Below are 27,231 nucleotides of genomic sequence, written 5' to 3'. Positions count from 1 at the left end.
ACCTCATGTGCATAATTATGTATTAATAATATATGTTAATGTTGTGAATGCATTAGTCTCTACACATTTTAATTTCATTCTCTGTGGGCATTTTTCAACCTTGTACGCAACCCCCACCAGACCTGACTTGATTATTCAGTAAAAGATGGTGTGTATTAATTACTGAATTATCTCTTGCTGATTTTATTTTTCTACTTTTTTTTCCCACCAGACCCTCCGATGATCACAGACATGAAGAACATGCCTGCAAATCTAGGAAAGACAGCCATCTTGAGGTGTGATGCAATGGCAGTCCCACCAGCTACATTTGAGTGGTACAGAGACGATCATAGGTAAGGTTACAGAGCAAATAGGTCAGGGTTGTTGAGATTATTTCTCTATGACCATATGAAACCACTATAAAACCTTTTAGAGTCTGTATGGATGCATCTTGATAAATACTCTTCATAACCAAATCTAAGTTTTTACACGTCTGATTTTCTGAAACATCTTTCTTGTGGTGAGATTGATTCATACTTTACATCTGTTATAAAAATGTATTAAGAAATATATATTTTGCTTGCACTGGAAAGGAGTGTGAATTTTCTACCACACAAAAAATTTTGCCTGTATGCCAAAAAGGAACTTTTTTGTCTCACGTATTCAGAGCCCCTTCCTCCTCTGTGCCCCCTACCCGGCTTGTGGTAAATAGGATTTCTTATGACTTTCACTCAATAGCAGGGTACTTCTCACATATACAGATACATAGAAGCCAAATTTGAAGAAGACACAGCTAAAAATCAACTGTTGGCAGATTCTCCCTCTTTAGTTGAGGATCTCTGCAGCTCCTCCAGTGATTCCATTTCTCTGCTTTTCTTGTCGAGCCTGTCAGGATGGCCGTGTCTTGATTGTAGCTGTTTCAAAATCTTTTCATATTGAGATGATGCACTGAACAGTAGTCTGAGATATTAAAAGTGGTGCTGCTTTTCAAGATAATCCTGCTTTAAACTTCTCTACAACTTCATTTAATGGTGAATTTTTTCAGATTTTTATTTGTCAATGTCAGAAAAATGCTAAGAGGCTTAAGTTTAATTGATAACAATGTATAGCTACAATGTTTATGCAACTATATTACATTGCAGTATTTGGAATGTCAGCTCATTAATTACTCTTTTATTACATGCAAATTGAAGAAAGAATTATACTAATGTCATTAGCTAAATGTTAATATATTAAGGTCCTGGCATTAACAAGTAGTTGGGATTTTTAGAAGGTTATTAAGAAAAGCTTACAATTATGTAGAAATAAAATCTGTGCTTTTTTACATTAAATGTTAGTCAGTTATTTTTAAGGAGTGTCTCCATATGTTGTTAAGACAGCACCAATGTGTTTGAATAGTTTTCTTCAACAGCCTTTTGCAACACTTGTCTTTTGGGCCTAGTTTTTGTCTTTATAAGAGAATCACTAAATATGTCAGCAAATTCTTCTCTTAAGAAATTGTAGCTAAAGCAGTGTAGAAACAAGCTGGTGACGCATAGAGCATTAATAGAATGAACGCTCAGAAAAATAAAGTTTGTTTGTGATGTCGCCAGGATATAATGTATTCCATCTTAACTCAATATCTAAATGCAAATAAGCCGTTATGGATTTCTGGGAAACATCTTTTAGGCATCAAATTTCTCAGAGGGTTAGAATGATGGGTTCATGAGCCACAACAATTCCCTGCTTAATGATGACAGAAAAAGTGACATAGAAAAATGTGAGTGCATTGTTTACTCTGATTGAGAGGGAGTTAGAGAGTAAATTAGGTATGCACAGTTAAAGGAGTTATATGAGTTGCTACAAGACTATAGACTTCATTAACTTTGAGTAATAGTCTAATTTCTACCAGATATGTGTTGATTCTGATGAGAATGAGTTGTTTTTGATAAAAACACAGAGTTAGTAATTGAAAGGAATGCTTATCTGTATAATTCAACCTAAACTTTGGTGAACTGAGATGTCAAGCTGACCCAGCACTGGTTCGGTGACCTTGTAAGTAAACAGGATCTTGAGAAGCTCAAAAGTTAAGCTTGAGAACAAATTTGTATTCATGATGTGAGATATTTGGCAAAACTGTAGCATTTATATAAAACTTGAGTATCAAGAAGGTCTAAAAGCTTAGTAGTTCTGTTATTTTTGTTTTGTTTTTTGCAGAGTTTTGGACACATGCTGTGTGGTTTCTGTCAGTAAAAAATCCCTGAAAAACGCAGTGACTACAGCAGCTGTGTCTTTTTAAAAAATATTTTAGAAGTGAAACAGCACATATAACCACATGAAAAAATCCTGCAATACAATGTTTTTTTTCCCGAATTCCCTCATAATCATTTGTTACCAAACACCAAAGCAGAAGAACAGATTTCAGAATCTTCTGTGACATTTTATATTTCAAAACAAATGGTCGTTATTTTCAAGACTTCATATACTCATAGCTTAGGTCAGATTTTCCCCACCCTAGTCCTTATTTCATTTTTGCACTGTGTTTTATTTGTTTCTCTGCTTTAAAATACTCAATTCAGATGATTGCAGTTCAGTAAAAGCCTGTTAATCAGTCATCAATTGAAATCAGGTGTGCCGAAGCAGGAAAACACCTAAAACATGCAAGGCAGTGTCCCTTGAGCAGCATGGTTGAGTATTTATTAACTTATCTATTTTTTTTATTTATTTTTTGCTTTAAAAATACTTTAAAATGAAATTGTCTGTGCATTTTCAGACAGTAATCTTATTGCTGTGTATGACACTCTAGTCAAAGTCTATGAAGCCATATGTACATGGCCAACTGCCTGAAAATAAAACAAAAGAGAGAATTAATTAAGAAAAAAATGACTCTATGCTGCCAAAAGTACCATGATGTGGAAAAGTATTCATATTCCTTGACCTTTCTCACATATTTTGACACAATACAACCTTATTTTATGTGATAGATTAAGATAAAATAGCAAATAAGAATTAGTCAAGATAAATGATTATGTTGCTTTCAAAAAATAAGTGTATTTGTGGTGTGTTCAGCCTGGAAGTCCTGGTTAAAGTTTACCGGAAGCTTCCTAAGGCCCATAGCAAATCTGGAGAAAGGTGTTCTTCTTGGTGTGTATACAAAATGCTTTGTGTGGCAGGGACATAACACAGCATGTCATCCTGAATGAACCACCCTCACAGTGTAACACAGTGGTGGGAGAATCATGCTGTGGGGATGTTTTTTCTTCACCGGGGCCAGGAAAGGTGGTTTGTGTAATAAAACATCTTGCTTTAGTATTTGCTAGTATTAAATGGGGAAAAAAAACTTGCTCTTAGCTTGTATTGCTAAAAAAATTTAAAAAAAATCTGCCTGATCATGTAATAGAACAATTTGTAAGTCCTTCTGAGTTAAGACTTGCAACAGGAATACAAGTTTTGATGTTATTCTGAGATCCAACTTTTGACTTTAGGGGCAAAATGAACCATAGTGTGTTTTGCCATTGGCGCTTATTCTTGGTTCACTTCTGAGTCTGTTCTGAAAATACTCTCCCCTGCACTTCACCTCTGAGTGTTATCTGTCTGAAGCAAAGAATAATATGCTTAAGCTACTCATCCTTATTTGTGCTTATTAGTGTCACATTACGTCTAATTTGCTGCAAATTAAACTTGTAAACAGTCGATAACAAAACCTCCCATGAGTACCTCTTTTCAAATTGGGTAAGAAAAGAAAATTTGCCATTCAGATAAGGCAAAGCTCTTCATAAATCAGGAAATTGCAAAAAAAAAAAAAAGACTTATCTAAACTTGGTCATATTTAGAGTTACACAGGTGAAAAACAACCCGAACTATGACCAACCAGACTGGACAAGAACATAATACACAGTAGGCCTAAACAAGATTAGAAACTGCTGTCATGGAGAAAATAATGATAAATATTGCAATGACAAATATTAAAATTCATTTTTCTCTTATTCTCATCTGTGTATCCCACTTTGTTGAACTTTTAGCATTTTGAATGATTTGTCATTTGTGTCTGGAGCTATGAGATTCTGTCCAACTGGCTAAATATTACAATTATTCCACTCTAAACAGTCCTTAGTAATGTGAAAATTGCATGTGTTGGCAATGTATTCGCACTATATGTTATGTAGCCTTAACAAGGAGAATGGGCAGCAAAAGTCTTGATTGTCACAGCTGTTTACCTTCAGCAATCTTGAACAAACTGTTCTTCTATCATATTCAGTAGAATGAAATGAAACAACAGACATAAACATGTGTGATATGGTATCTGTTAAACAATTATGTGCTAATAGAAATTAAGCTTTTGTATGAGAATGCAGTATAATACACTTCTTTACAAAGTATTTGTTGTTTAAACACAGTGAGAGTTCAAATGTTGTTACAAAGTAAGAATTATTAGAGACTATGCTGCAAAAATGTTAAATGACAGAGTAATGTATTCTTCTCGGCAGACTGAGTCAGGAGGTGTGATATTATCCTGGGTTTTCTTTCTGTTTCTCTAAAAAGACTCAGTTGTTCTGTTTCTTTCCTTTTCTTTTCTTTGCTTTTCACACACAACCCAGGCCAGTAGAGAATGACAACACCTTACGGATCAAAAACGAGAAGACGCGCTCGCTGTTGCTGTTTACCAATGTGACAGAGAAACATTTTGGCAACTACACTTGCTTCGCCTCAAACCGTCTGGGCTCCTCCAACGCCAGTATGCTGCTGTTTCGTAAGTTATCACACACATCTCACATACCTAGGTGTGCAAGCGCATCAACCTTTTTTATTTATTTTTTTGCCAAATATGTTCACATTTATCTTTTGTGACTATCCGGAGTTAGACAGGACTGTCTGCTGCAAAAATATTCCAAATCTGTTTTTGCTCTGCACACTGCACAGCCTTCACTGAGCCTTTACACTCCCTCCTTCTTCCCATTTACGTTATTCTCCGCCCCATTAAAGCTTTGCTGCCTATATTACAGCCTCTTTCTCTTTCTGTTCGCTCACACTCTCCCCTACTATAGCTCGTCTGTTCGCACACCCGCCTTTACACCCCGACTGTCGCTCTATTCTGTCCTGTTACCCGAGAAGTTGTCATTTCTCTCAGAGCCCAATTCACATTAACCGTCCCCAATGAGCGATTTCCTACCCTTCCATTTCCCATCACCCTCCCTTTAGTGCATTTGGCATTACCATCTTAAGTGAGTCCTTCATCTATCCCTTTTCTTCTTCCATTCCTTTCCCCATTATCTCGTCCAGTCTCCCTTCAATGACTCACTCCTCTGCCAGACCCATACATCTTTCTGCTCTCTTTTTCACCGCCACAGTCACTTCTGTCAGCCTATCTCTCCATCATCTGTCCTTCTGCCTCCTTTTTCTTTCCTAATCTTCTCCTGCTATCATTAGTACACAACAAACCCACTTCTTTCCTCAACCAGTAATGGACCATAATCTGAATCCTTTTGTGTTTTTTTTGTTCACATTCAGAGCCTCACTGTCTTTACCTCACCTGACTTAATTTGTCTGCTACTATACCTCTTTGTTCACCATTTTAAAGGTACCAAATGCAATGTTTCAACACCAGCAACCCCCCAATCATGTCAAAATTGGCACATTATTGTAATTACTCTCTGTCGATGAGTCCATTACATAGACCATTGGCAGTCGCTGCTTGCTTTCACTTTACACTCATACGCTACAGCATAAATCACCTGCTTTTATCTCTGTAAACTGTAAAACAAGCGACAATATGAATACAAAGGGTTAATTAAGGGGTTTCCAGTTTAGCCTTTTAAGTGTTACTGCCGGGTTACTGCCAAACATGTTTAGTGACATAAAAAATAATGACTTGTTTTTCTAGAGAATTACACCCACTAAACAGTGGCTTTGTGTGAAGATTCTCGGGGTTACAACAGATCCTTCATCTTTAGCCGCAGACACAGAGGAAAAAAAAGATTTTTTTGTGAGATGTTATAATGTTTTTGTCTGCTATGTTTTAACTTTTGCTGCTCTCATTTCTTAGTATTTTTAATGTTTGCTTAGTTATCTTAGATACCTCCTAAACATTCATGTTCTCAATTGTTTCTTGAAAAGCTTAAATGAATAAAGATCAGAGTAATTCCACTTAAATAACAACACCAACACCAGTGTGTTTGTTAAAAGTCAAGGCTTCCTTTACCTACATGTAGCCATAATCTGGTTATCAATATCGGGATTTCCAAAATGCAAAATTTGCCTGTCCATGAATTTAAAGTTTTTTAGAGAATACACCAGAGAAAGTGCAGGAGTATCCAAACTTTTCTCAGGCTGTAAGGAGCATAAAGTATAGTCCTCGGTACATCTTCAAAAAACACGTTCAAGGTGAGAAATGTTCTACCTTCAACATTCATTCACTACCAGTCTAATTTTCAAAAAGTAGATATTGCTCCAACTAAAAATCTGCCTTTATTAAAATCATTGGTAGAAGAAGGAGAGTCTACAGATCAAGTGCCTTCATAATAAAGCACTGTAATTGAAGTGATTCACTTTATAAGTGTTGCTTTTATGTAATGATTGAGTGTATGTAACACGGGGATGTGTCTTTATGGATGCACTCAACATTATTTTGGAAGAGATTTCTAATCTGTTAGATGATTTTCAAATATACCACAATCTTTTGTACCTTCCTGCCAAAACAGGTCATGATGACAAAAATTAAACATTTTAAGTTGAAGCACTCAGGTAAGAAAACTAATAAAAAATATAATACAAACTTATACAATAATCATGATTATGTCATAAAATAAAATGTTTTAATGAGTTTCAAAACCATAACACAAATTCTCACTACCCAAAACAACTATTGAATAAACAAAGTGAGCCAAGCACAACATGAACAGAAAATAATAGTATTTAGGCTACTACATACCTATATTTTAATGTTAAATTAGTAAAACAAAAACTAACTTTTAAGAGTCTCCAGTCTTGGATTCATTAAATAGTTGAACTCTATAGCACTCAAACTCTTCTAGAGCATCTTCAATCAGTCACTGTTTTCTTGACAATGAGAAATGACTGTGAAGTACAATAAAAATACAGCAAACCTCAATCTGTTTTGAGGTGCAACAATATAAAATAATAAACAATAATATTAGCCCATGTCTACTGGATAACTTTGATACATATTTTAAATGAAAAGAAGTTTACAATTACACCAAGCCATCAGGAATCATCAAGAATCATTATCATCAAGAAAATAAGTTCAGCTGGGTGATCAGCTTTGCAGTTTTTCTTTCCTTCTACTGAGCAAACCAGCAAAACAGTTTTTCAGTGGTCAGCTGCTTGTTTTTTTGTTTTTTTCTTTGGTGGTGTTTTTGCTCTATGTCAGAGTCTGACTCAGCATTGACCACATACTGTGAACTAAGATACCACCATCATTAACCTCTTCTGAGCTGAAATGAAAATAATTTCTGCATTAGATTGTGTGCAATGCATTTAATTACTGAACACTTCTGAGCAGGATGGAATCGGCTTGCTTATCCAAATGACGATCACTGACCTAAACTGACACACAATTATTAAAGAAAGGAAGTTTGAACAGTTAAAATCTACTTATTAATGGTCTCTTAAAATTTCAGCACAACTAGTTGTTTTTTTGGCACAATGATATAAATAAACATCAGTTGATGATTGGATGTTAATTTATTCTGAATCACACAGTGACATACATTCACAGGGAAAGAGATGCACAGAACCAGATTTAGCTGCTGGCTAACATATAGCTGTCTCCAAGGCTTACTTTCACATAAAACGTTAGTGTCCCAATTCATGAGTTAAATCACTCATAAAAGGAGGATACAAAATCAGCATTTAGTTGTAAGTTTAACAATAAAGACTGAAAAATATGTAGACAAGCCTGATATTAAGAAAAAATGAGACATGTGACAAATTACAGTACACCAAGAAGAGTACAGGATATGTAAGTCTGTCAGATGTTCATGTAGGCAACCAGACTAAGATTGACAAGGTAAGACTTTGATTAAAAATTATGTTCTGTTAACTTTTTGTACTGAAAATCACTCTTGGATGCCATTTCTCTTCAGTTACTGAAGTAACTGAAGTAACTGAAGAGAAATGGTAATATTAAGTAATATTGATGAATCATGAATACTGACATAAAAGGGGAGCTATTATTTTTTGGCCTCTGGAAAATTGCCCATTTCAAAAACCTCTTAATTGTTGAGTCACAATTGACTGATCGTATGCCGTTACCTAGAAATCCCAGCTGAGCCCAGCCTGTTACCTAGCAACCCAAGTGGAACTCGAGCATGTTTGCTCAGCTGGTCTTACCACTGTGTGCTGCACAATGCCTGCTGGAAAAGACAAGTGTTTTGTCTGGCAAGAGCCTCTGAATCAGCTCATTCTGAAAGGAGCTCAAAATAGGCAGAACCGACCAGACTAAAATCTCATTATCTAAGAATTATTTTGTGCAAAACCACACATATTTTGTACAGACCTACCCTAACCTGTTCAAGAAAAAATCAAGGTCACCTTTAATTGAAACAAGTAAGGGTAAATTGTTCTTTAGAAGTCGATCTTTGTTTGTGAACATCAGTGAGGCCTTGGCCACTTCTGAGAAGGCTCATCACTGTGCCATATTTTCTCCTGGTTTTGATAATAGCACACACTGACATGCCACAGAGTGATCACAGAGGCTTTAGATTAATGTGTTGCTTTTTGAGATCTTCAGCTTCCTTTGTTTGTCAGACACGTTCTACTTATTAAGTGATCTATCTATTTTAAAAAGCAGTCAGTATTCTGGTCTTGGTGGCCAGATTTAAACTTTAAACTCCTACAAAGGTTGTCAACAGCTAATTCATTGAATTATATATTCACACAGTGCCAGGATGGCTTGGATACATTTCTCCCTCCAATAAAAAAAGTATTTTTGAAAAGAGTTTTTTTGTATTTACTCTGGTGGTCTTTGTCTGATGTGGCACTGTTATGGAGATGTTGACACGGTGTAACGCCTCACTGGGATAACTAAAATTGCCACAGAGCAATCAATGTCGTTATTTTTTGACAGATGTCAAATGAATGTTGCTTGATGAGTCAAAATGACAAGCCTCATGCATGCTTTCATGACGTGGGATTCACCATGTTCAAATTATTAGATCAGGACATTAAGGTCACCTTTTTCATCTCATCTGTCTAACACAGATGCATCAAAGTGAAATTAATAACTGCCATATCTTATCATGGTTATAAAATGCCATGTAGTAAAGCAACATGTAAAAATTATTAGGTCATTGGTATTGAGCTTTTTATGGGAGGAATTTGAGTGCTGGATGGAGTTTTCACTGTGTAACCTGGATTTGTCAACATATAGAATAAAATGTATGCAAACTAGCTATTTATAGCCAAACAGGATAGAAATATTCATTTATTTTTACACTACAAGTACATGAAAATTCTTAAGTTTAATTGGCAGGTTCCAGCCAGTGACACATCCAGAGAGCATACTGGATACCTGGTTTTATCCTTTAATAAATCAGCACACAGTCAACAGCCAGAAAAATATGTTTTTGCCATAAATCAGATTACAAATCGATATGAATTTAGTCATGTGTGAAAAATCTCAGAATCTAGATGTAAATTGTGATGGATGTAAGAGCTAGTGATCTTTAGGAACTCATGTTGTAAGTGATAGTAAATAGACCTCTTTTTTTTTTCTTTCTCCCTTACCTGTCTCCCGGCTCTCTTTTCCAATCTCCTATTTCTCTATCCAGGACCAGGAGCCCTCCAGGGGCGAGGAGCTGGTTTACATGCAGGGATGAGTGCCAGCCTGTGCGTTTGGGTTTCCCTCTCTGCTGTTCTTCTGGTGAAAGTGTGAAGCTCTGTTTGCTGGAATCATCCTCAAACACCAAGCCCCATTTCTTCCTCTGCTCCCTCTGTCTCACTCTCTCCCCTCTCTCAAAGGAAGGAAAACGGAAATGAAATTCTTTAATTACGAACCCATCACTGTGAACAAAAAGAATATGCATTATTTCAGGAGCCATTGAATCACTGCATCAAACACGACTACTCCCTTGAAACTCCCTCCCCTGCACCCTCCGTTCAGTTATGAATTCAACTTAGTCACAATATGTCTTTCTTCTGTTTCTTTTTCATGCATACAATTTGTCCTTTTCACCTTGCAGACTTGTCTGACTTGGTACTTCCCCTCTCCGCCTTTTGCTTTCCCCCATTACTCCCACTGAGGTGAAGCTGATAGAGAGTGTATATTAACAATGACAGCGACAAACGAGAAAATAGATAATCTAACAACTGTATGGTCATTTATGTAATATAAAACAGACTATTGACTGACCTACAATGTTTGCCTTATGGAAATAATACATGAAATCACAATATTTTGGTGGGTATTTATGGAAATGATAATTATAATGTGATACTGGCTGTCATGTGAAGTTTCACCCTATGATCACACACTTAAACCAAGTGGAGACACATGTATGTTTTTTTTAATTATTATTATTTTTATTTTACCAGTGTAGCAGTGAAGCTGCTATGAATGATGTCAAAATGTATTAAAAAAGGATGGGTGGTGATGGCACCAGTCCCCTTTATGTAATTTGGGGAGGTTTATACTAAGTTTTCGCATGTAGCCCTCACTACCCAGACCTTTTTAAGTCCCTCCACCCTCCTCCTTGCCTCTCTGTTTAAACTGCTTTGTCTAGTTGAGCTTCATATTGCTAGTGTTCTCAGCTGTGCGTCGATCCTACCAAACATCATCACCTGCTTTTCATCCCTCCACTGTAAATATACGCAGTACAGAGGCCATGCTGGTGACTTCAGGTTGCCTCCATAAGATCTTCAGTAAGCCTCTACTACACTTAAGTCTTCTGAAGCAGCAAGAGACTGTCTATTGATAAATAATATCTTCTGTTTCAAAGCTGTTGCTGCTCCATTATCTTTGTCGCTTGTTGATAGCATGTACTGGTTAGAGATGTTCCTGTTGTGAGTCCATACGCCCTCTCTCCCTCCCTGCACTGTGTCTGTTTTTCTCTGCAAGGTTACCTGCTTTTACTGCTTTTACTTTTTTGGTGTTAATACTACTACTACTACTGATGATAATGATTCAGTGATGATGATGATGATGTTAATAAGTATTTGAATAACTATGAATAGTAATTCCATGTAAGGAGAAAAAATGAACAAAATACGATGGTAATGAGTTGTGCGTGGGGAGAAAAAAAAGAAATGTTTTCTACTTTGCTCGCACACATCGAACAACTTCAATGAAGGTAAAAAAAAAACAGAACAAAAAAAAGGTGTAAAGTTTTTGAAGTGATGTGGTCTATTTTGCCATGGCAAGCTTTTTAAAATCACATTTGAAACAGTTCGAGGGGGTCATTTCGATCGGGTCCTGAAGCGGTGGCTGGTGATGTAATTTATAATTTGTAACAGTTTATGTATTTGACTCTTTCTGTCATGCTTTTAACTGCATCAAACACACATTTACACCACATCTGTCCGCTTGTCATGGTGTGTCCTCTACCGACCATCTAGATAAATGATTTTGATCCATGTCGGTCTCTGGCTGTGGCTGTAAGTCAGTTCTTGTTCTGCCAGACCACAGGGAGATAAAGATGTAATTAGCCATTACCTGTGGCTGGCTGAGCGAAGGAGCCCGAGCTCCACCTGTCCTTTCCGCCGTTCAGTTATGGCCCCCATAAATCAAGCTCAATCCTACCACTGACAGGAATCCTCTTCAAGGACAAATCTCACCTTGGTGCACCAAGACTCCCTCTGGTGTGTGTACCTGTGACAAAAAACCCTGTACAGCACAAACAGTGAGAGGAAATCCCGTATTTCGTCATGCCTGCACCCATTTCTTGTGTTCAGCTCACACTCAGAGACTATATGCAAATTTGCCATAGCAAGTGTGCACCAAGAGATGAGTCTACCCCAGCTAACCCCTGACTACTACAACATGACAGGGGAATTACTCAATACTGAATCAAATGTGTGAATGTGTTTTTGTTTGTTTGTTTGTTTGTTTATTTTGTTGTTTCTTTTTCAAATCAGCAATAACCCCTAATTTTACTGTGCAAGAGATTTCCATCATGGTCAAATCTGTGGTGTAATATCTGAAATGATCTGCCATTAACAAGCTCTATCAAAAGTCTGTTGTTGTACTTTTACTGTGTACTTTCCTCGGAAATGATTGTGAAGCTCTGTTTAAATGGCCCTTAATCTAGGACACTATATGTCGTTTCCTCTGCGATGTATTTGGGTGTTAAAGAACACATATTGTGCATGCAACTACTTGCTCCCAAAACAATGATGGATTCCATTTCAAGCACAATAACAGGTCATTTGGTCTGTGAAACATTTATTGCCAATATTTTTAAACTCTTACTGTCTTTTAGAAGATTTTTTTTTCACACTCACTTACTGTCCTGCGTCTGCTACCCACTGAGGGTTATCAGTGGCCCATAACATCTGTCTGTACATAATCTGTTGTTGATAAAGATAAAAAGAAGATAAAAAAAAAACTGTGGACGAGAAAACAACATGTCATGTTTGTCAGAGTGTGTTTGAAAATAGCATGTCTGTATTTGTGAATGGGTGGATTTTGAAAAAAAAAAAAAAACTACCAAATTTTGTCTGTTATGTTCAAGTTTAATGGTGAAAGGTCTGAAAAGAGTACAGGTTTAAAACTGAATCTAAGCATTTCAATGTTTGAAACATTTCTCCCATTTCACCATAATACACTTTTATATGATATTAGGTTTTACAACTTGGAAAGATTACTGGAATTACTTTAGATTTCATGAATTTTCCTAGGCTATTGATTCAACTAAATATGTATTGCTATTCTTCAATATGTTTTAGTAATTTTACCACCATTCAACTGATTAGATTGAATTTAGGAAGGAAGAATTATTAGAGGGTAATATCTTGCAGGAGTGACATTTAGCTTCATGCTAACAGCATGCTTATGGGTATATTGATATATTTGAGTCGGCTAGTTTGGATTTTTAATAGGAAATAATGAACACATTAGTTTGTAGAAGCAGAGAATATGGGTCCTATCCATATTTCTTCCCTTGCAAAACAAATTTAATAACAGTTCATTTAAAAAATGATTCTTTATAAACCTCTACACATTTTCTGTTGTGTATTTTTATACATAACTCTTATAATTTTTTGCATTGAAGATCAAGGTTTGAGGGCCATTTCAATGCTACCCGGATTTGGTATCAGACTAAGATCTTCCAGTAGAAAACTTTCTGAATGCCGTAGTTTAGAAAACTGGGATTAAATCAAGGGAACAACTACAATCAAAGGCTGTTTTGACATATTTTAGCTTGTTTGGATTCTTCCAGCCTTCTTGAAGGTAGTCGTTATCTTACAGCAGAGTTCTCTGAATGGTATATTTCAGGGAAGACTGGAGAATCATGTAGTGCCAACACCAAGTGCTAACAACTTGTCAGAGCAGTACTGGTTTTAATGGAGCAATTTCAATCTCAAACATTTTATAACAGCTAAATGTCATTCGTTACACCTTTACACTCCTGACATTTTTATTTTATTTACTTATTTGCATAAGATAATTTGGGAGTTTCCTCCTTAGCCAAATTTTTTTTAACGTGTGAAGAGTGCTTCACCTTACAAAGTAACTAACTAACTAAAGGTAAAGTATCAAAATCAGTAGTCGAACCACTGTAACACTTGATTTTATACCACAAGAAGTCATAAAAACTTTGGAAATAGAGTTGCTTTGCCAGCGGTCCATGCTAAATGTCCCATTCCATACCCAAAAATGGAAAGCATAAAACTAATTAATCTGCTTTGGATCTTGCCTCTCTTGCTTACTACTGCCAAGCAAGTGTTGTTGTTTTTTTTTACTATTTCCACAAAATACTAATTGCTCTCTTCATCTAATCCTGTTTCAGATAAAACTGAAACTACCACACTCCTTCAACACCTGCTACACTTGGGGTTGCCACTCCTTCTATTAGAGATCCTTGTTTCCTCATTGCTAACCTCTTATTTAATCTTTAGTATCAACTACTGAGCAACAGGTTGATAATGACAGGCCTCTTTGAAGCTTTTTGTCAATGTTATTATATATACACAAGCGCATATCTTTGCTCACAGCCATACATGATTCACACTCTTATTATGACATAAAGGCTGCAGAGAGGGCTGTCAAGCTGGAAGAAGATCCCTGGGGTGTAAAATTTAAGGGTAGATGAAGTTTCTGCTGAGGGAACAACCAGCCGGATGATCCCGTGGGATGATATCCTGACAATGCAAATCCAAAAGTTCATAGCTAGAGGGAGATGCAATGACACTCACCAGACAGTGAACCCTTCATTGAGAGAAGGAAGACAGACAAGCATTCAAATTGCATTTCCAAACTTGAGCGTTGTGGTCCCCCCCAGGGGAAGGTGTAGCACATTCTATTTATGCTTGCACCATGTAATATGAACATCATTAACATAGCCTTGATCACAAATGCAGTCTGGCCTATTTCCAGTGTGTAAATAACACTCCAACTGGGGTGCAATGCGTTTACAGTGATATAAACAAGACAATTCTTCAGGCCCTAATTACATTCGGCGTACCCTGATGAGAAAGTGTTGATTGGCTCCTGTAGCTGAAGGTTATGATGATCTATTTCCAGTCATTGTTAATAAGGTGCCATGTTGTTTGGAGCTCACTAAACTTCAGCTGTTTGTAGCATTGTAGTGCACTTTAACAGCTGTATTTGTTTCACAATTGTTTCACATAAATGCTTGGTCAAAGAATATTAAATGAATAGATTTATTGGATCTTTATTTATGTTTAGCATATTATTAAAGTTGCATGAAGAGGATTGTAAAATATTCAGAGGAATGTGCTTTTAGAAAAGGATAGCATATTTAAATGCTTAATGGTACAAATAAAAGCACTGTAGTAAAATAATAAATATAACTGTTGAAAAGTAAATCTGATAGTTAGAACAACATGAATATATCCCGCAATTTAATACATGGTAGTGGGCTTACAGCATATCCCCTCTTTACAGCAGGTTTGCTGCTCAAAGCAAATCCTGGAATAGACTTTCAATCCTCAACACAATAGTTAATCAATATAGTTGACTGAACAGCTTTGAAATAGAGCAATATCTCCCCAGCCTCAGAAGCTGGATTGATCAAGTGTCCATAACCCAGCCTTAGAGCAGAGAGCATTATTCATCATGCCTGATACAAGACACCCCTAATTGCACATCGATTTTAGGCTCTTTTCTGAAACTATTTGGGCAAGCTGTAATATCTGCTTGGTAAACTCTGTACTCAGAAGTATGAGTCAGATCCAAGGAAATAAAGAATTAATCATTACTTTTCCATTTCCAAGTAAATGCAGTCTTGTATTTGTATTGCTTGTTTTGGTACATCGCCTCCCTATAACATTGCATGTGCAATTTAATTCCAGAGCAACTGCAACACAGACTTAAATTTAGCTATTATGTCAATATAGGGTTGACATCCACAAGAACAATAAATTATGTGCAACAGATTAGTTTCATTTGTGAGCTACAGCATGGTCTCACAGCAACTAGAGGCAGTATACCAAAAGGATATGCTACACCAGAGTGATAATTGCATATGAATCAATATCATTATTCCAAATCCCCTGCTCATGTCCTTTACTGCAAAGCATGCCTAATTCCCATATATTATCCCAATCATCCATTGTTTACCAGCTATCCGGAGGCCCATTTTGCTCTCGTGGGCAAAGTCAGTGTTGCAAATTTATTAAGACGCAATATAGTTTCATTACTGCCGCTAACGTGTGCCCCCGTATGCTGCCTGTTGGGTGTCAATAAGGCGAGGAAAAACTGCGATGGATTGATAGATGGACAGTCAGGCAGAGATTCCTCTCTTAACAAAGACTTCGGGCCACAGAGCAGAAGGATTGGTCTAATTAACAGCATGCCACAGTCCACCACCTGAGCAACAGCAACATTCAGGCAGGCAAAAGCAGGAATCTCTCCCACCACGTCTTTCTAGTCATTAAGTCGCCCACCTCGCATCTCCAACACAGAGAGAGCACCATTACTTGGCCTCTGTGAATAACCGTCCTACGCGTTGCATTTTCCTTGTCAATCAACCGATGAGTAAATATTGGTTGCAGTTCCAAGGACTGACAGGGAGAAAAAAAAAAAGGTGGATGATTTTTTTTTCCACAACTACAGTCACAACTGGTATTTTTGTGCTGATTAATATTGCAGTCATGTTACAGAAAAGCAGTTATGTTGCAAACCAAGGCAAGCTGAAGTCACAGCTGCAGGGTAAAATGCTGGAATCTGGGATACATGAGAAGATAGTAAGAGGGCTGTGTGCCTCTGGACGGAAATTACTGCTTTGAATAGAACGAGGAAAACGTCTCATTTGAAATCTGATAACAAATTTTACTTGGGGACTCCTGTTGTGTATAATTGCTGGAATAAGCTGACTTAATGTTGAATGTAAAAACCCATCTCTCCATATTTCTCTTTTTTACCATTTGAATTTGTGCAGATGATCTGAGAAAATGGTCCCCCACCCCTCTTTTCTACAGGTTTGCCCACCTTTTTGCATTTTTTAGAGATGCATTGTGTACAAACTAGCACAAGGACTGCAGTGATGCATGTTAAAGTGTGCATTATCCATTAGTAATTCCAAGGGCCTTGTATCTGAGCAGTATGTGTGCATCTGCGTGTTTGTGTTCCCTCAAAGCTCCACTGGGCAGGTTGTTTCATTCGTAACATACACCTGGATTGCAGGTTCTTATTACATTCCTAAAGATGTTATCAACGTAAACACACAAGACAAAATGAAAGGAACAAAATGTTTGTTTTCCATCCTGAGAGTTGTTGTTCTGTGCTGTAAAGTGATGATTGTATTTTTTTTAACTGCAAATCCTGTCTTTTTTACTTTTATTTCATTGCTCTTGGTATTTTTCCTTTTTTTTTCAAAATCCACAAAGTGGAAAATGATATCAAGTGGAGGGAGACAAAAAATAAAACAGTTTTGTTTTTAACAAAACCTATTTTGTGTGTTTTGTTGCTGGAAATTGGGCAGTGTAAGAGAATCAAATTGAGAAAATGAGGTGAGGTCAGCTTGTTGCTTCTTCACCTTGGTTTTAGCTTTCTATTGTTGTAAAAGGTCCTTGATTTTGTAGTGTTAATGCATGATTTTCTGTTTGGTTTGTTTGTTTTTTGCCTTCATGAGCGTCTGACATATCTGTTTAAACAATACTCTTTAATTTTAGGCTCACATCAAATTGATAACCAACAGCCACGCACTGTTTTGAGATAATTGATTGACACAATGTGCTGTCATTATTCATTTTTGACGAGAAAATTATGGCTGTCGCTTCATGTTTGGTGTTAATTTCACAATGGTTTCTCCTCACAAGATGATTTTGCAGCCAAAAAAACATCCCTAAGGACAAACATTGATGTGCTCTCATCAACAACTTCTGCATATTTAATCTAAGAAGATCACATAGATAGACAATCACTTTGTGCACAAATTTGGTCCAGTTAATTAGGAAAGCACAGAAACATTACCACACATTTTATGTAGTAAAGTATTTTTTACCAAAATGTACTTTTTCAAATTTTGTAAACTGAAAACATCAATGTCAAAAATCCAGAACATAATTGGAAGGTGGAGAAAAGGGTTAATTTTATCTTTAAGAAAAGTTTTATCTTTGAGGAGGAAATAAAATCTTAAAAATGTGTTACATTTGTATTGAACTCTCGTGAGCTGATTAGATGCTCCAAGTGTTTTGAGCCTCTAGAAGGTTTCGACATCTAGATGCTTAACATTTTGCCTATTTTTGTTTTCGAAATAGTTCAAGATCAGTCACACCGCATGTAGTATGTTGTCCATCTACATTTTCAGGAATGGTTTTACTTTTTGTGTAGGTTTGGACTTTGGCTATTTTATGTGATGAATATACTTTAATCTGTTGTTCTGCCTAAAGGCTACTCTCTACCCCAATCTCAAGACTATTGCAGATGAAATTTGTTTCTCACACATTACATCTACCAGCCCTTTCATTAAACAGCATAGCTGTTTTTAAAGCAATAATATCAGTTCATCTCTGACAGCTTGGTGGGAATATCTCAAAATAATTAGATGTTCAATTCTCCTGTGCAGACAAACACCCATTTGGAACAAGCTTCTTAACACTTAGTAAAGTGGTAAATTATTTAAGGAATGGATGGAAAAGATTCTGTAGCCTTTTATATTTTTAATGATTCATGTTACATTGATAAAAATAATTAGTTTCAATTTGCAACAAATATCTATTGTCTGGTCCAAATTGAAGAGTGACAAAGTGGGCACAGAACTTCCTTATACTTTGTCCCCCGAAGTTATTCCTAAAAATGTAAATAAAACATTTAGAAATAAGGTTGCACAGTGGTGCAGTTGATAGCACTGCTGCCTTGCAGCAAGAAGATCCTTGGTTTGAATCCCAGCCTGGGGTCTTTCTGCATGTTGTGCACACTATACGCAATTATTTCTGCTTGTTATGTATGCTAATGATTATTGTCAGGGATATTTTTCTGTTCTTGTTTTTATTGCATACAATGCAGTATTTAATAAATACTTCATCCTGTTACAGTATCAGCTTCAAATGTCCATCCAGTTTGGATGATGGTAAACTACAAAAAAAGGCTGCAAATAAGACATTTGCAGCCTTTAACAGTTTGTTTTTCTAGTTCACTCCTTATATACCTAGAATCATCTTCCAATCTACTGTGATCGACTTACCTGCCTGTGCAACACAAAATATCTCCATAGAATGATGCTTTCATCATGATGCGTTCAGGGTGATGTGCATGTTTTCCATTACAATGTTTCCCAAAGTAGGCCAAAGAGCTCCTGTTTTCTTCTCATGTGACCAGGCTACATTCTTTCATGCATGTGTGTGTCCCATAGTGGCAAAATGGGAATTTGATTACTTTTACTACAGACTCTCTTGTCTGAGCGGTGGATTTCTGCAGCTATTCCAGAGATATCATGTGCCTTCTCTAATTGTTGTTGTTTTTAAATGCTCGATTAGTTTAGGTACACATATGTTAAAGTGTAAAAGAGTTATTAACTTGAAGTACTGCATAACTGTATAACAAAATTGCAAATAATTCAGGGAGGAAATCACAGGAAACTCTTTGATAGCCATTTAGAGCACAAGAGATTCCTGTGGGTTTTATGCAAATTAACAAGAAAGGTTATTGATGTTTATTTTTTTTATTTTTTAAGGAATTGGTCAGTATGCTAAATTCTCACATTTTTTATTCATCCTGACATCAGAAAAAAGTTTAATATAACCATATTGGTTTATAACATACAGTATCACTATAAAAAAAAAAACTAAAAAAAAAACCTAGGTATTTCTGTCAAAGTTGCACATTCAAACCTCAGTTTAAATATGATCATAATGACTTAACTTAATGTGCAAACTCTGATGTGTGTTCTGCAGAGATCATTTAACATTAAATCAAATTTGCTCATTAGGTTATTTTCCGCATGGAAAAATTTCAGTGTACATTTAAATGAGTTTGTGCTTGTAGAGAGTTCTTGTGAACTATTTAAGGTCATTCAGACATTATGCATGGTTTCTTACTAACATTATTTACAGTTATACTATTTTCAATTTTTTTTTCTCTATTTTTGGTATTTTTGTGACAAGTCCATCTTGTCACTTTAAGAATACAGGGTCATCCTTTTCAAATCAATGTAAAAAAAGAGTTTTCAAGGACAATCATATGATACTTATGTTAAGCAAATCAAGTCCTAGCAGACAGCTTATTATTGAACTTGAAAGTAAGTTACTTATGTTGATGAAAGAGATTTAGGTTTTACTGTACCTTGTGAGAGCACAACATGTACAGTATTTAATGCTGTTGCACAAGTAAAAACTCACAAAATCCAAATCAAAGTGAGACTTGAAAAATATGAGTACACATAGGACTATGATGCAAGTGCTATGCAAAATAAAATGAAATAAAAAACTTCTTTCTGGGTCATACCAAGGATTAAAGATTTTGTTCTCTTAAAAAAGAAACAGGCACTACTTGAATCTAAACCGCTCTTGTCTAAAGGTGTCCTGAATAATCTGGGTCAAAAAAAGCACCTTGCAGAATAATAATCAATGTTGCAATGCAGTTTATGTCAGCATGCAGGCAAACTGCATAATTGTCTTCCTAGACACTGACATATGTAGTTTTTTACCCCATTGGTCACTGAGATGCAAGTTTGTGCTGAGACATGACCAAATAATGAACCATCAGCGTTAACTACAGTGTGACGGGTAAAAAAAAAAGAAAAAAAAGAATGAAAGCTGAGAGCATCAGAATTTAATGCTCAGCAAGGTTCAGATTTCACAGATCCAGAGAAATTATTTCAGTACTCAGAACAGCAGGAAGGAACAACTGCAGCATGGTAAAACAAGCAAATCTATGTTTGCTTATGTAGCTAAACTCCCAATAAACAGGTCAGTCTGAATTGTCATGTTCAAAATAGTTTTTTTTATCTACTGGTGATTAGTTTTATGTTAGTATTGTATTAATTTGACTTTTAAAGATCTCTATCTTTATCTCTATCTCTTACAATTAACAATTTATTTGTTTCTCCAATTTATAATTTATTGTAGACATGGTTATAATTTAATGTTATGAGACAAGACAATGGTTCTGTTTGGAAAAAAAATCTCATTGAAGTTAGTGAATTCAACCTTGCATAACCTTCTATACTTTTCAGCAACAACGGAAATATTTATATGAAGTTGGATCAATGGATTTTCTGCCTTCCAGCTCAATTATTAAATTCTAAGTTAAAGAGTCAGGTGCCTCCTTCCTCTCCCACGCTAAATATTAATATTTTTGTATCAGACTTTATAAATCACAAATTTTCACATTAACTTAGAACACGACATGTTGGCAGATGCTGCTTAATTTTAAACATTTATCTGGATAATACTTTCTCTGCAATTAAAAACCTAAAGAAACCCCAAATTTATTGTGAAGAACTCTAAATATGAACCACCCTGTAGTTTCACACAGAACCAAATGTTGGATGTAAAGCAATTATATTTATACAGTGAAGCTTAAAAAATATTTCTGTAAACAATGTTTGGTTTACAGACATTTTTTCTTACCTTTAAGTTCTGAGACAAGTTGCACAGCATCCTTGAAGTAATGCAAAAATAATTTTTTTAAAATCTAATTTCAAAAACTTCAAATTTTGTTTTTAGAAAAAAAAAATATCTACTGACTTCTTAGGAAATACAGCTTGTCATTTTGAAGAGGTTAGAATTTTGGAGTATTTTTTTAGATCTTGTTTGAACAGCTCTTTTTGTGCTGAAGTCTTGATGAGGGTTGTCACCCACAGATTCACCATACTTTGAGAAAACATCGTCCTGAATGGTGTCCGGATTGCATTTGTTATTCATGTCTCCTCCTTATCAGAACAACTTCTCAGAAATTGCTGGAACAATTGAGAGACTTGGGGAGACGTTAAAATCTAGTCATCTCAGCAACATGTCAGAGATATGTGAATCTGCTCCAGCCAAGAGATGTCCCATCAGTATGGTTCAGTCTGATCTGCTTTGCCTTGTGTGACTGGCTGAAAATCCTTTGTTAGGTTTTGTTTGTGTCAATGTTGCTGCTTTCTGGGGGCGATTTTTTGCCCTCAACACTCCTGAGACTCTGAAACATTCCTGAGAAGAGACTTTTGTATGCAACTTCTTACAGACTGTGTCACTTTCTCATCAACTGGGAAACCTCCCAAGAATCAACCCCGCAAGTAGCCGTCTTCTTTTGTCTACTGGGCGTTACATTAATAATGGTCCCTGGAGGCATTGTCCAAACAACCATGTCAGTTGGACAGACACCTGTTGCCTCCTCTCGTTCTCCAGAGTAATCCAGGCCTTTCTAACGGTCTACAGCCTGAGGCAGCTTCAACATAAAGAAAAGGAGATGACATTTTGTCTGAATACTGAAAGCCTGAAACCAAGAAAGCAAGTTTTCCACAGGACACAAGGTGGAAAATTATGTGTTGCTGTGCTGACTGGGAACTGGAAAAGTGAGATCCTTTCAGTAGTGATGGTGGTTCTGTTTTCTGTCCTTGTACATGCAGAGCTTTTTGGAGAATTTATCCATTCTTGATGTATGAGGTTGAAGAAGAGTCAGTGAGTTGAATTCATGAATTCCATTTATTAATACCAAAATACAGCTGGTCCATTTCTCATACTACCTTTAGGTAGTATGAGATCAATCAATAATGATTGATTCTATATTGCATTGTGATTCTGTGTTTGTAATGATGTAAAGCACTTTGAAATGCCTTGCTGCTGAAATGTGCTATACAAATAAAATTTGATTGATTGATTGATTGATTGATAGGAGCTGGCAAGACAAAATGGCAACAAGCAACAGTTGGTAACTTCCTTTGTTAGCCTCTGTCTAAGCTACGCCCTAAAGAGGGAGTTCCCTAGTGTGTCACATCCTTTAATCCTAGCTTTGAAGGCATTTCCCAACATGTCATTTATTTTAGCTTTAGCTTTGCAACTAGCTAAAAGAGATAGAAGGAAAAACACAGAATTATTTATCCTCAACAATTGACAACTAGATTAATAATTTATATACATATGTAATACTGATAAATTCATTAGTTATGCAGTAGTTTTGTTTGTACGTGTTTTACCTACTAAAGGATGTAAGTATTTTTGTTTGTTCTATAAGGCTTGAAATAAAGCAATAATACCAAGTATTATAATTTAATCACTAATATCCATTAAAACTTGTAACTGGTTTGACTGAATATTAAATATTTATCTGTTTTTTTACAAATCTACAAAAACTCATCACTAGTTGTCAAAAATATATTTGAACTTTCTTATTAGATTAATCAGGTTATAATTTAAAGTAGTCTATCACTTGCAATAATCCATTAAATTTTCCTTTAGCTGTAAGAATACTATTGCTGTAGAATGATTTTATTATTCTCAAATTTCACTGTGATATTTGTCTGGACCGACAGGACATGTGACTTCCTTCCCCACAAGTAAACATGACAAATCCCAGTTTAACCCTTGTCAGTTTACCTTAGAAACACATTTAAAATAACATTTTTCATTGTCAAAATACCTTGTATAACACATTGTATTAATGGCTCTGTCTTTAGGCCTCACACCAACACCCAAAGGACTGAAGGTTAGACAGTATCCTCAATCTCTCACTGTCACAGTGGGCGAGAAGGCAACTCTGTCCTGTCATTTCAACTTCAAGTCCCTTAAGTCTGGGGTTCAGTGGTTCAAAATGAAGCCTGGAAAGCAGCTCATCCCAAAGTCACTGAGGCGGATCTTTGTAGAGAAGAATCAAACCTCCTCTCTGGTGATCACTGAGGTGACACTAGAGGATTGTGGGTGGTATTTCTGTGAGGTGAACGTCCTACAGAAAGATCCAAAGCTGGGAAATGGGACCAAGCTGCTCTTCTTGGGTGAGAAACAAATAGTCTGTTTCAGAAATGAACATGGCCGCAATTTATTAGGCTTGCCGTGTTTGGGAGATGTTGCTGTGCTGGTAATTACGTCTCATTTGTATCCTCTGTGCACAAGAGCAACACTGTTTAGTGTGGTCCTTACGAGGCCCATGTATCACAGTGAAAAAAGGAACGGCCAGGCTCAATCTATAAAAATTCAAGTCGTGAAATTCCCTTTGAGTTCATCTTTTTGCCTGAGCAGTTTCGTGACAGATCTAGAAATAATCACCCCAGCACGATTCGCTGTGCCTTGTATTGATCTTGCCCTGGGAATTGAAACTCACCAGAAAACAAGGCAGGGAGGGATGGCCAAATTATTATGTGGAAATCCTTCATGCGGAAGAAAAGCTTTCTTTTGATTTCCCCTGGATGTTGTCCCCACCGAATGGCCAACATGTTTTTACACGTTTTTATTGGGGTTTTTTGTAATAATATTTCTTGCTGTTGTATTGTACTTTAGTTAGTTTCAATTTCTGGGTTTATTTGCTGTAGGTTAAGGTTTTATAATCCATTGTTTGTCTGAAATGACTTCAATAAGTCAGTTCAGTGTAGAGTTGTTAAAGGAAGTATCAGAGATGCAATCATACCCTGTCCGTTTTTTAAATATTCTTGCTGTCTTAAATATCTAGAGCCCGTTTTATGTAAAACAAAAAAATAAATAAAGAGGTGGTTTATCAAATAAAACTTGCTGAAAACTCTGCAAGTTCTTTTTTCTTTCAACTTGAACCTATGACCTTTCTTTTTTAAATACCAGTATTACTACCAGTATCGCCCCTGATGTGTAAATTCTATCATTTGGGCTTAGTTTGCTCAAACTTTATTCTTGGAGCTCCCCTTTTTAATATTGTTTTAAATTGTTTTAAAAGCTTATTTAGGGACTAGTGTGAGAATGTTTAGTGTTAATATTTTGTGGTTTCCAACCTTTAGAACTTTTAATACTGGTATTAGACTTTTTCAGTAGCATTTGGCCAAGCGTGAGGTAACATGCTCTTTCTATTTACTCTTTTCTGATTATAATAGTTTTAATATGTTTTATGTCTTGATTTTATCTTTTTTAACTACAGTGTCATATTCTTGTACCGCAGGGTAAACTTCATAAGCTTCAAAAATATATTTGATTTGGATATGGTGAGGCTTTCAAATGTCAGGATTTTATATAATAGAACAATTGGGAAGTTGTTAAGTTGAAAAAAAGTGCTACCTAAAGTAATTATTTGAAATACTTGATCCACTGTTGTATTTACCAAATGTCCTTGGGACAAAGTTTTGTAGAGCCACCAAATCATTTTGATGCTGTCTGGCTTTTACCAGACCTTGTATCTTCATTTCTTTATATTAATTTTGTATCAGTCACTTTCTAAAAAGCAAAATTTTTTGGAGAAACAAGTTTTTTTGTGTCATAGTGATGATATATATATGTATGTACATGTATGCCTGTTGTTGTCTGTACTTGCTTTTGCCATTTTTCTTACAAAAGTAACTCTGTCTCAGTTGGTTTGGATGGAAAGATTCTGTAGACACAAACAGAACAAACTAGGCAAGTCTGGTGCATGAATATTATTCGATCTAAATCCATCCTACTGCTGCTCTGGCTGGGCCTTTAATGTTTTTGTGCTGCAGGAAGCTGAACCTTTGTAATTCTTTTGGACCTCTAACAGTTTTTCTAATAGGATCTACACATCAATTCAAGCTAGCTCCACTATTCCCTCTGAATTCCCAGAGCATGATGCTGCCACCAACATGCTTGAGCATAGGAATGTTATGGTTATGGTGAGATGCAGTGTTAGTTTTGCACTTCACAATTCTGCAATGATCCTAAATGTGAATGAATACTTCTGAAAGGCAGTTTAAGATTGTGTTTGTTCACCATCTTTGTGTCTCATTAGAGTTCATGAAAGTCAAGTTCGTTGCTATGTTACATAAATGTGGCAATCATCCTCACCATATATTTTTTTTTTTTTACTATTTTAATTGGAGTTAGAATGGTCTTCCTGTAATTAACTGACACTGTATGAACTGTTAGCTTGGTTTTATGCCCATCTCCCAATGTTTACCATACCTTCTGCTCCGAAACTCTATCTCTAGACTCCTCCTTGCACACAGGGCGATTAGTATGCTCTCCTTTGCTTCACTGGAGGGTTCCCTCCAAGCAGACTCTCTGTCACCTGGATGTATCGAGGCACAGCAGCTGATATTGATCTCCTGTCAGATGCCCGTTGCACCCTCCCAGCCAACATCTCTGGGGGCAGCATGCCTGAACCTCCTGTTGGCAGAGCCCTGCTGTCTTCAGGCTTGTTGGTGAACTCCATCCCTTCACGCCAGTCAAAGTGCTTTGTGGTGACAGACAACCCACGTCTGAAAGTGTAGCTGTTCAGTTGTATTATCCTTCCCAGAAAGCAATCCCTGAAAGCAGGGATAGCATTCACATGCGTGAAGTAACATCTTACTATGAACTTTGCTTTGACTGCTTCCTACACACAGGGTAAGTGTTGCTGGAAAAGGAGCTAGAAATTTGTTGCTTGTTGTTGGATTATTTTTACTCGAGTGCTTTTTTAAATTAGGCAATTTCTTTCAATTAAAATTAGTAAGTAGCATAACATTACATGGGATTATATATGCTACTCCCACCAGCAATTTATGTAACACATCATGTATTTTTTCGTTTTAATATGACAGATTGCACTAAATATTATGATAGCTGCGGCTTGTTAGGAAAGCTGCCACCTGCATGAATCACGACTGCAAACCAGGAGCCCAATTCCCTTCAATAAAAGTTGCTTCTACATCACTGAACATAGTTACAGAAAAAACAAAGTGCAGAATGGATTTGTTTAGACTTCAGGATACCCATAAAACAGAAGCTTTTTTATATTTTATTTGCTGAATATTTTAAAAAGTTTAAGTTTTTTGATATTGCATGTTGCATGTCCCGGCAAAAAGCACTGGTGTTTATTTCATACAAAGTTTAGCTTTTAAGACGCTAAAAAGCTTATTTGTTAACCACTATTACAGCAGGAGCTCAGTGTTTCTGCTGTTTGGTGCTCATGATACGTTGATGTCTGCATGTTTGTTTTTTTTATATATAAAATATGTTCCCATTTAACTTCTTGATATTAATTATCTATCTCAGTGCTCTGATTTCAAATTAAATGCAGATAAAAAAGTGATCTCAATACATAAGAATACCATCAATAAAGTTTTTTTTTATGTTCAACAACTCACTACATAAATTCTTACACAAATAATACATTTAATAACTTTGGATGACACCTAATGAAAACCCCAAGTTGGTTTTCTTACACAATTAGACATTATGGAAGGGCTTTTTTGTTGTTGTTTAAATCAGAAATGTTGCATTGTAATCCACAAAGGAATCTGATGGAAACTGATTTGACAGTTCTCCAGTATACAGTTAATGAATCCAAGGAGGGTAAACCACAAAAGTTATTTGATAAAGATGCGGGCCGATCACAGAGCGCTGTGTCCAAGAATGTTGATGAGAATCTGAGTAGAAGGAAATAACATCAGAAACATTTTACCTAGTCCAAGGAGAATCAGGACTTAACTGCTGCCCATTAGTCCAAATTCCTGTTTAAAAAAAATAAAAAATCTAAATGAAAGTATGGAAAAAGAGTGGATAAGCACAAAATTGAATGTATTGAATAACTGAATATAATGT

General features: G+C 36.1%; 1 protein-coding gene across 1 annotated transcript in view; it reads left to right on the top strand.

Annotated features, from left to right (window-relative positions):
• Window positions 1-17,042, top strand: part of iglon5 (IgLON family member 5) — a 148,936-nt gene extending 131,894 nt beyond the window's left edge. The window contains exons 6-8 of the mRNA XM_032558145.1: window positions 212-332; window positions 4,557-4,708; window positions 9,747-17,042. Coding sequence (XP_032414036.1) covers window positions 212-332; window positions 4,557-4,708; window positions 9,747-9,850 — 377 coding nt within the window. The 3' untranslated portion in view covers window positions 9,851-17,042. The remainder of the gene's footprint in view (window positions 1-211; window positions 333-4,556; window positions 4,709-9,746) is intronic.
• The last annotated feature ends 10,189 nt before the right edge of the window (window positions 17,043-27,231 follow it).

The sequence above is a fragment of the Xiphophorus hellerii genome, chromosome 3 (assembly GCF_003331165.1).
Source record: "Xiphophorus hellerii strain 12219 chromosome 3, Xiphophorus_hellerii-4.1, whole genome shotgun sequence".
NCBI classification, from domain to species: Eukaryota; Metazoa; Chordata; class Actinopteri; order Cyprinodontiformes; family Poeciliidae; genus Xiphophorus; species Xiphophorus hellerii.
Note: the sequence above shows the minus strand (reverse complement) of the source record. Positions and strands in the feature narration are given on the sequence as shown.